Below are 10,497 nucleotides of genomic sequence, written 5' to 3' on the forward strand. Positions count from 1 at the left end.
TTGAACATTAGTACATTTTTAAGTGCCGATTTTTTTTTGCGTAGTAATACCTGCAGAATGAGCCCCAAAGCCTTTTGTATTTCCCTTAAAAGGTACTACATTGGTTAAAAATATATATATAATTTAACCCGGCTTGCCTGTCATACAAAGATGAGCAGTTTGAAATTGTTCATCGTCTCTGAAATATTTGTTTATGTTTTAAAAAGTCCCACACTGTTGTTCTGTTGCGACAGATCACACAATAGTACGTATGAATAGTAAACGAGACTTAATTATACAAATTTGAAGTCTTATGATTATAGAAGTGTATGTAATTTACGGTAATGCGTGGTAATTATCTAATCTAGATTAACAAATGAATGCAACGGTGTACGCTACTAACCAAACTGCACATTGTAAGGGGAATTTTGTTTTGTTTTCAGCTCTTTAAGTTTCAGCTCTTTAAATTTCTTACGCTTCGTTAAAATCAAAACATTATGATAAATTTTTAGAAAACTTTAGAATTTTAAAAATCAAATAATTATATTACGTCATTATAGGTGACTATTTTATCATTATCACTAATTTAATAACCGTTTTTAAAGGGTCTATGTACTTTTTCCTAACACAAAACAAAATGTCCACAGATTTACATTAAACTTACACAGTTTGAAGATTATGATAGTAGAAAGCTTCCCTTGATTTTTTTTTACTGAGGTGCTGTAGTGAAATGAGTAAAACAAATAATTTTCGTCTCAGTTTTAGCCTTTTAAAAACGCATGAACCAGTTATGTTATGGGTTTTGCTATAATATCATAACTGGTTAATGGGATTTTACATGCTAAAATAATTTTCGTCTTCCTGAGACGAAAATTATTTGTTTGACTTATTTTACTCATTTCTCAAAAACTGCACAACCTCAGTAATTAATATTTGAAGGGAAGCTTCCCACTATCATTATCTTCAAACCCTGTAAGTTTAATGTAAATCTGTGGACATTTTGAAAGAGTACCCGAACCCTTTAAGAATGAACAAGGCTTAGACCACATTGACGTGTACATATGCTTTGGAAATTGCTGTTAAACAAATGTTTACCCGTGCAAGATCTAAGCCGTGGATTAGATTCCTTTTAGGAAGGTAGATTTTAAAAGTTCATTTAGACTATGATTTTCTTACTGGTATACAACAGTTTTTACTCTAGATGTTTGATGTGTTTGCACTATAAAACAACAACTACCGGGGAAGAATTGACCCGGAGCCCGGGTCTTGGGGAGGGGGGGGGGGGGGCGGTAGTTGAAAGAGAAATCAAAATAAAACAAGATTTAAATTCTTAATTTTTTTCAAGAAAGGGTGTGGTAATGGGAAACAAATCGTTTCGTTTGTTCAATAAAAAAGACAAAATCTTCATTTTTTTCGAGAAAGGGTGTTGGTAATGGGAATTAACAAGTTGTTTTGTTTGTTCGGCTTTACGAAGATTCGATTGACTAAAGCTTTGATAAGTAAATCATTACAGTTTTCTTGATTGTAAACACTAACAAAATAATGTAGTCACTTGCAATGTTGTTTTGTAATTAGCTATGCTAGCTCTTATCATGCATACTCAACTTATTAAACTATAAAAGTACAGTTGTTTTTACATGGATTGTGATGTAGCTATGTGTGAGCAATGCATGCATCTGTACCAATAAACAGTCGTGTTAAACACCAAAATTGTTTCTGAGTAAATGTGATTGAGTCATAGAGCACTAATTAATTAATTTAAGCCCCCATTTCTTTCTCTAAAAAAGGACGATCAATCGCCAAAATACAATGAGGGTTTAAAATCAAAACAATAATCACAGATAGATCAATGAACTTATCCCTCACAGATAAAAAGATTTTGGAGCATGGCCAGAGAAATGCTCCCTACACAAAAATAGAGCACAAACATACCAACAATAAGGTGGTCCGTCAAAGACGTAGCTATTAAAGACAATGGACACTATTGGTAATTGTCAAAGACCAGTCTTCTCACTTGGTTTATCCCAACATATGCATACAAAAACAAACCTGTGAAAGTTTGAACTAAATTGTTGGTCGTCGAAGTTGCGAGAAAAAACACCCTCGTCACTCGAAGCTGTGCGCTTTCAGATGCTTGCTTTCGGGACCTCAACAACTAATTCTGAGGTCTCTAAATCAAATTCAAATGTTTTAGTGAACAATTACTTCTTTCTCGGAAACTACGTTACTTCAGAGGGAGCTGTTTTTCACGTTTTTATGCAATCAACAGCTTCTAATCAAGTTAGTTTTTATGCTAACAATTATTTTGAGTAATACCAATAGTGTCCAGTGCCTTTACATCATGAAGAACGAGAAAGATTTGTCAACGTAACAAGACCGACGTTTTTATTTTAGTATTTTTTTTTTTTACAAATTTATCATTGAGGGCGCACTTGGGATCCCTATAGAATAAATAAATAAAACGAGGAAACAAAACTATATTTTCGAACACACGAATCTCTGTTGAAATCGATTAAATAAACCAGTAGGTAATTCTGCTTATTTGTTTATCATTTATGTTATTTTTTTTTATTTTCATGTAAAATTATAGGGATATGTATTTCCCTCTTAAGACGTTAGTCCCGATGTTGTGTCCGATTTGACCCCAAAACCACGATACCAAGTTATAAAACCAGTCAATAATGCATGTAGTTCTTTACAAAACGATAGCTGAGATATGCAGATAACACCTATCTAGATAATGTGAACACTGACTTCACAAGTTGACAAAAGAGCAACACAAACCGTGGACTTCAAAGTTGCAAACACAGTCAAACAGAGAAAACAAAAACCTAAAGTCTTGCTTGATCTGATATAATTTCTCTACATGAAGACAGTGGGACAATTATCAAATTTGTTCAGTCGGTAAATTTGTAACTTTTGAACATAATGTGGACATTCTTACCCCAAATCTCAAACTTCCTATTATGATTAGTGCAATTTGTCTGCCAGAAAGGACCTATAATTTACGAGGGCACTCTTTTAATGGCAAATTTTCAACGCCATCCGCCCACATTTGTACACATATTTACATTGAGAAAAAGGCAGAATTTGACACTTCTAAACACAAAATCGCACGTCGAAGCCTTGCAGCAGCAGGAGATGTAAATAAACGCCATGTTTTTCCTGCTGTATGCATTTTGTGACAATTCTTTGAAAATTGTTGCGTCGGGCGGAAATGTTTCCCATTTGACAAACAAAGGTTTAAGAAAACATGGTTTTGCTTACCGTTTTAACTTCTTAGAACCATCTTTGCTGTAGACTACCTTTAGATGACCTCTTCCAGATGGGCATCCAAAATGATCCATAGACAACACACACATTTACAATGTACGGTCCGTCGGGAGAGAAGTTAATGTCCGTTTCATATTTAAGCACAAACACGAGAAACAGTTCAAACAAGTTCAAAGTCCCAGTAGACAACTTTTCTCATCGCCAGTTAAATTTCCAGGCTCATTCCACACTGTACACAACAGCCTTGGTATGAAGCTTTGATACGTGAGGGTGGAGACGTGTTGCACTTATTACTAGTCTACTAGTAGTAGAACATGAGAAGAGAGAAAAAGGAGAACGCCATCATGTTGACCATCCATACGCTGACCAAACTGATGATTCTCAGTTACTAGCAACAGTCCAGAGAACAACTTTACTCCTCGCAAGTTAAACATTTCCAGGCTCTATCTAAGAGCTTACGTATTCCACACTCTACACAAGTATAAAGCTTTGGTATTTGAGGCTGGAGACTTGGTTGCTCTGATTAGTACAGCACGATAACGCCATCTTGAACCGAGTTGCAGCAATGTTAGCATACAAGTTACTTTGGCTGTGACACAGTTTTTTCTGCACGGCAGTTAAGCGCATAGAAACACCTGTTAAAGAACAATGAAGATGGTGTTGACCAATAGACGCTCGCCAAAAAGATGACTCACAGTGAATAGCAACATTCTCAAGAGTTATGCAATGCCGTGTAGAGTTAATCCGTTATTTCTTTTACGAAGCTTTGTTTGGAGACAAAAGCTTGAATGCCAGCACATCCTTTGGCTGCTCACATATATATATTCCACAAGCTAGGCAGGCCGGCGTATTTAGTTTTACACCGCGGAGAGGTTTTGTACTGAAAACTGCCAATGCTATGTTTTTTTAGTAGGATAATACGTTGCAACACCTTTTTTAAATTAATCCACCACTGGGGAGGTGTGATTAACGGCTTTCTTTCCGTTTTAAAATAAAACATGCAAGAGGGAACTTGTACATAACGGCGTTATTAGAATTGAAGTCTCATCTCAAGACAGGAATTGGGAGTTTTACGGTAAAGAAAAACTCGCTGCGGTGTAAAAAAAAAAAAAAAAAAAAAAAGAAAAGGATCGATGAATTTGAAAGTGTGGCGAGGGTCACTGCCTTAAAGGCAGTGGACACTATTGGTAATTACTCAAAATAATTATTAGCATAACACCTTTCTTGGTGACAAGTAATTGGGAGAGGTTGATAGTATAACACATTGTGAGAAACGGCTCCTTCTGAAGTGCCATAGATTTGGAGAAAGAAGTAATTTTCCACGAATTTGATTTCGGGACCTCAAGTTTAGAACTTGAGGTCTCGAAATCAACCATCTAAACGCACACAACTTCGTGTGACAAGGGTGTTTTCTTCTTTCATTATTATCTCGCAACTTTGATGACCGATTGAGCTCAAATTTTCACAGGTTAGTTATTTTATGCATATGTTGAGATACACCAACTGTGAAGGCTCGTCTTTGACAATTACAAATAGTGTCCACTGCCTTTAACACTTATACCAATACGAAGCTTTGAAAGGCGATGGGCGCGCCGATGTACATACCTTGCATCTCCCCTCCCCCTTCACCAACAACAACAATAATACAAAATTACTGGTTACGGACCAACGACACCGCTACTGTCGCCGGTGCGGTGACATAACCAGACGTTTTCATTTGAAAGAAGGTGGCGGGGGGGGGGAGTTGGAGTGGGGGGTTAGCTGGGGCAACGCTATAATAGATCTTTATCATGCTGTCTCCATCTTGGTTATGTTCATCGTATCGAATAACAATGATGAATGCCAAATAGGAACCAGACTATTTTGTTCTTCCAGCCTCGGTTTGGTAACATTAATATCAATGGGAGAATGTCAATCCTGCTGCACCATGATGAAGGTCTATTGGGGGAGGGGAATGTGTTAAACAATTTTGTGTGCATTTTTGTATCTTAAAGTGATGGAATGGAGCTTGAAGTGCAATTAAAAGCAGTGGACACTCTTGGTAATTACTCAGAGTAATTATTAGCATAAAACCTTACTTGGTAACGAGTAACGGGGAGAGGTTGGTAGTATGGGGAGAGGTTGATAGTAAAAACATTGTGAGAAACGGCTCCCTCTGAAGTGAGGTAGTTTTCGAGAAAGAAGTAATTTTCCACGAATTTGATTTCGAGACCTCAGATTTAGAATTTGAGGTCTCGAAATCAAGCATCTGAAAGCACACAACTTCGTGTGACCCTGGTGCGACAAGGGTGTTTTTTCTTTCATTAATATCTCGCAACTTCGACGACCGATTAAGCTCAAAATCAGGTTTGTTATTTTATGCATATGTTGGATACACCAACTGTAAAGACTAGTCTATGACAATTACCAATAATGTCCAGTGTCTTTAATTAGAAACGTTTTATATGTTTTACCGAGAAAATCTTTTTTTGTTTTGCCTTAAGCACATAACGGTCGTCTGCTGTATGCACAATTATTGGCCATGCCCTGTGGCCGATCGGATTTAACTGATAAGTGATGATCTCAGGGACAATGGTCGCAAATGTTCTGATGTTTATCTTATGCATTTAATGAATGCACTGTCAAAATGTTTAGACAGTGATGTAAGCACACTATCTCTCTGGTGTTTCATTTTTGTTGTGGGAATGCTATGTTCAGCAGTGCCGAAACTAACATCAACTACAAGGTTTCCCAATTCTTCCATTGGAATTACATGAGGGAACATGGACTACGAACGGATTCCTATGCATGATGTAGACGATGGCATCTTACTGGACAAGGCCTCACAGTATTATGGGGTCGCACCCCATGAGGTTTCACTAGTTGAGGTTTCACTAGTTGAGGTTTCACCAGTTGGGGTGTCACCAGTTGAGGTGTCACCAGTTGAGTTACCACCAGTTGATGAGGTTTCACCAGTTGAGGTTTCACCAGTTGAGTTAGCACCAGTTGAGTTAGCACCAGTTGAGTTGTCACCAGTTGAGGTCTCACCAGTTGAGGTCTCACTACATGAGGTCCCATCTGTTGAGGTCTCACCAGTTAAGGTCTCACTCCATGCGATCTCACCAGTTAATACCTCACCCTCATTACATGAGGTCTCACCACATGAGGTCTTGCAAGATAAGGTGTCTGAAAAAGACGGGGGTCGGTCTGGATGGATAGCTGTGTTCTCGCTCTGGATGCAGGCGTTTATCTGGACAGGGTTCTTTAAAGGTCTTGGTCTAATGTTACCGATATTACAGCAACAGTTCGACACTAATGGTGCCATTATCGGCTGGATGGTTGGAATGATCGGTGCTATGATAGGATTCGTAGGTTAGTTTACAACTTCCCTCCCCTAAACAGTGATCCAATGGTATAGACTGTCGGACTTGCAATCACAAGGTTATGGGTTCCATAGCCAATTGCGCATTTTTACAATGACAAGAACATGTATTGTCGTTTAGTTACTGAAAAACAATTTCTTGTTTGCAATAGACGTTAAGATTGAATGTTTTGTTCCTCTGAGCTGTGCCCAAATCGTGCGTGCATGAATTCCAGGCTATTCGACTCTTGTGAACATATTTTGTCAGGTCAAACGTTACAGCCATTTTGAGAAACGGTGGACACAACAGTATAATGCACCAAGGGTTAGCTGAAGTTTTCTGTATACACAAACCAAACAGTGCACTCCTATAGGAAACTATCTGGACGTTTGGTGGCAGTAGACTTATCAGGTAAACACATTGTTCTTTGCAATATGCGCATGCTCAGAATTACGTAAACAGTGAAGATTTACCTGGTAAATCTGCTGCCACCTAGCGTTACAAAATCTCCAATCGTGTCCACCTCAACAAAGCTATTGGTCTATAGTACTGTTGAAGTCATGCCGGGGAAATATCAAAGCCTACTACTAATGGACCGATCCGGCCTCTCAATCAAACTGTGCGCGTTCACCCATTTGACCAATCACAGCGTATATTTGGCACGCGCGGCAGAATCGTGCAGAATGTCATTGGGAGTGCTTGTACACGTGTCTTGCTCACGTGCGCGGTGGGCGGAGCTTAGTGGAAAGCCGGAACAGTCCATTGTCTTTGTTGTTACAGGTCCATTTTCAGGAGCAATTGGACGAACGTTTGGGACCGGAGTTGTTTACATCATCTGTGGAACAGCGGTTGGTTTTTCAGCAATACTTGCATCCATTACAGCTTATGCTCTCCAAATGGCCATTATTTTAACGTTATTCTTAGGTAAGAAATGTAATCAAGGAGACAATTCTGAAAATCATTTGCTTGTTTTGTTTCATAAGTTGGAATTTTCTTTGCATAAATGGATGCCTGTCATACGGGGTATAGGGGGTGTTATATTGACACCATGGGCGTTGTCACATTAGTTACCAAGAGAGAATCAAATTTAACGGCACAAAAATAACACTAACTTCTGGGAAATTAAATTGCCTTGTTTTTAATCACACAGATGTTATTTTTGTTTTCTCTTTTATGTAACAACACCCACGGTGTTAACGTTAACACCCCAGTTTTGCAGTATGTTACCACTCTACTTATTGTAAACTGTGTTTGAAAGATGCAATCCTTCTTTTTTAAGACTTTGTTTGTCTTTATTTGTTTTAAGGACCTAGTCTTGGTATTCCTGACATCCTTCTCAAAGAAGCCGTGGGTCGTCGTTTTGATAAGAACTATGTGACAGCTCTCTGCATTGGGAAGACAGGTACATCTTTCGGGATGCTGCTCTTGACTCCTCTATCGCAGCTGTTCTTAGATGCCTATGGATGGAGGGGAACATTACTCCTTCTTGGTGGCCTCTCATTCCATCTAACCGTGTGTGGCGCCCTCATGATTACAACAGACGACAAAACACTGCAAACTACCAGTCGAACAGCTCACATAACCTTGCAAAACCTGACAGCTAATACATCTTCCCGTGATCGATGCAGTGCAGTGTGGAAAAGTGCAGTTCAGAATCTGGACGTGAAACTGCTCCTGAATTTACGTTACTGGTCAGTTACGTTTATGCTCTGCTGCTCACAGTTAAGCTTCGACATGTGGATCGTGTACTTTGTTTCCATGGTTCAGACCAAAGGGTTTTCAGCAGAAGATGCAGCAACGTTTGTGACGGTTGCTGGTGTTGGGCATTTACTGGCTAGAGCAAGCCAGGGCTTCATACTGGACCGATGGGTGAAATCTTACAGCATCCCAATGGCGATTTTGTTCTCTACGGCCGGTGCAATGTTCTTCGCAACGCCTTGGCTGAACTTGTACTGGGAACTGATGCTGTCAGCAGTGCTTGTTCTGTTTTCCGTTGGTGCCGTTTTGTGTCTGTTTGAAGTTCTTTTTAAGCAGATCCTTGGAGTGGAATTGCTGACCGGAGCACTTGGATGGGCTGGGATAACAATTGCTGTACTGAGGTTTACCTTAGTATTTATACCAGGTAAGTGCAGTATGTCGTGTGGTCACTTATATGCAAAATGGTTTGAATGAGGGTGCCCGGTAAAGAGCAAAATAGCACCTAGCACGTGATGATAAACGGACCAGTAAGAACTCGACTCTCGGTCATGAATATGTATGAGGTATAATAATTGAATATACCCTACCCCTGATCAGTGTGTTATTGCGCATCAAATGGCTTCCGTATTCTTAAGTTTTCGTTGAGAAATTGTCTTGCTATTTATTCTACTGACACACTCGTAAATTTCTGAACTCGGGAGACTATTAAGCCCTAAAAAGAACTGTCCTGTGCCCAATTTCATGGCTCTGCTTACCGCCGAATTCTGCGCTTACGATCGCGATTCCCCGCTTACGTGCAAGCGCCGAATATCTGCGCTAGCCTTGTAAGCGTAGAATGCCTAGTAACGTGAAGTACGCACGCGCAGAAGCCCAAATTCGCCGCTAACCCGTGAAATACGCTTGCCGTAAGCACAGAATTCCCTGCTTCCGTAAGCGCCGATTCTGTGCTTACGGTAAGCAGAGCCATGAAATTGGGCCCCGATGAATAGTTAAAACTACAACATGTTGGTAGAGGTTATTGGACATGACATTTATACTTCAAAACCTCAAAACCCATGCGCATTGGTGAAGGTTGTATACTTCTTACGACTTGTACAAGGTTTGATTCTGTGTTGTGTTGTGTAACAGATAAACGCTGTCGTGTTGTTGTTTTTGTTGATCCATCAGATTCTATGATCTTTGAACCTTTATCAAAACTAGCGTACAAGTATAACTTGACATCAAACATGTTTATTTAACATCATTTATTTATATATGAACAGGTTTGATGTACGATCTTTCTGGTAGCTACAACGGTGCATTTATCTTTCTTGGTGTCATGCAATCTCTATGCTTGATTCCACTTGGTTGTCTCAAGTATTTCAAGATCATCCAATAGGTGGAATCTTTTCTTTAAAACGTGTTACGTGTATTAAATATTGGACAATAAGTGTAAGATCATCCAATAGCTGGAATGTTTTCTCTAAAACATGTTACGTGTATTAAATATTGGACTGTAATGAATTTTGGACTATACGTGTAAGATCATCCAATAGGTAAAAACATTTTCTTTAAAAGATTGTACGTGTTGTAAGTATTAAAGCCATTGGACACTTTAGGTAAACAGTATTGTCCAAGGCCCACACTTCGTGTATCACAACTTAAAAACAAATCAGTGAAAATTTAGGCTCAATCGGTCATCTGAGTCGGGAGAAAATAACGGGAAAGCCAACCCTTGTTTCCACACGTTTCGCCGTGTCATAGCATGTGTTGAAAACAAATCCGTAATTCTCGATGTCGAGAATTGATATTGCTTTAATGTTTTCTCAAAAAGTAAAGCGTTTCATGGAATTTTATTTCCAGAGAAGTCTTTCACCATTACCTTCTGTAAACCCTGTAAATTATTTGTAAATCTGTGAACTTTTAAAAAATTGTTCTGTACCGAAAGTATCCAATGGCTTTAAACTTTGTGCTGTTTCATTGGAAAACATTGATATAAAGCGGTATGCCTAGCAGACTTAGTCAAGTCTAATGTTTGTTTTTTCTCTGTAGGCAGTGTAACTATTTGTTTGGATAAAATGTGAATAAAGATCAACTGTTATCTGCATAATAAATTTATCAAAATTCTTCAGAATACACAGTGTTATAAAAAATGTAATCACTTCCCAATGGCCCATACATCAATGTTCTGCAGTAACAATATTATAACAGAGATTATGGATTTTAA

General features: G+C 38.8%; 1 protein-coding gene across 1 annotated transcript; it reads left to right on the plus strand.

Moving 5' to 3' along the window:
- The first annotated feature begins 6,014 nt into the window (after positions 1 to 6,014).
- LOC139951808 (monocarboxylate transporter 13-like) lies at positions 6,015 to 9,669 on the plus strand. The gene is made up of 4 exons (XM_071950875.1): positions 6,015 to 6,603; positions 7,374 to 7,517; positions 7,900 to 8,715; positions 9,554 to 9,669. The coding sequence occupies exons 1-4, from the start codon at positions 6,015 to 6,017 to the stop codon at positions 9,667 to 9,669; spliced, it is 1,665 nt and encodes a 554-aa protein (XP_071806976.1).
- Positions 9,670 to 10,497: the final 828 nt, after the last annotated feature.

This window comes from Asterias amurensis, chromosome 19, assembly GCF_032118995.1.
Source record: "Asterias amurensis chromosome 19, ASM3211899v1".
Classification (NCBI taxonomy): domain Eukaryota; kingdom Metazoa; phylum Echinodermata; class Asteroidea; order Forcipulatida; family Asteriidae; genus Asterias; species Asterias amurensis.

Bases quoted from the DNA above. Each gene is read 5' to 3' on its own strand.
- LOC139951808 (XM_071950875.1), top strand. From the start codon at position 6,015: ATGGACTACGAACGGATTCCTATGCATGATGTAGACGATGGCATCTTA. The intron at 6,604-7,373 runs GTTAGTTTACAA...TTGTTGTTACAG, and splicing joins TGCTATGATAGGATTCGTAG to GTCCATTTTCAGGAGCAATT. The intron at 8,716-9,553 runs GTAAGTGCAGTA...ATATATGAACAG, and splicing joins TACCTTAGTATTTATACCAG to GTTTGATGTACGATCTTTCT.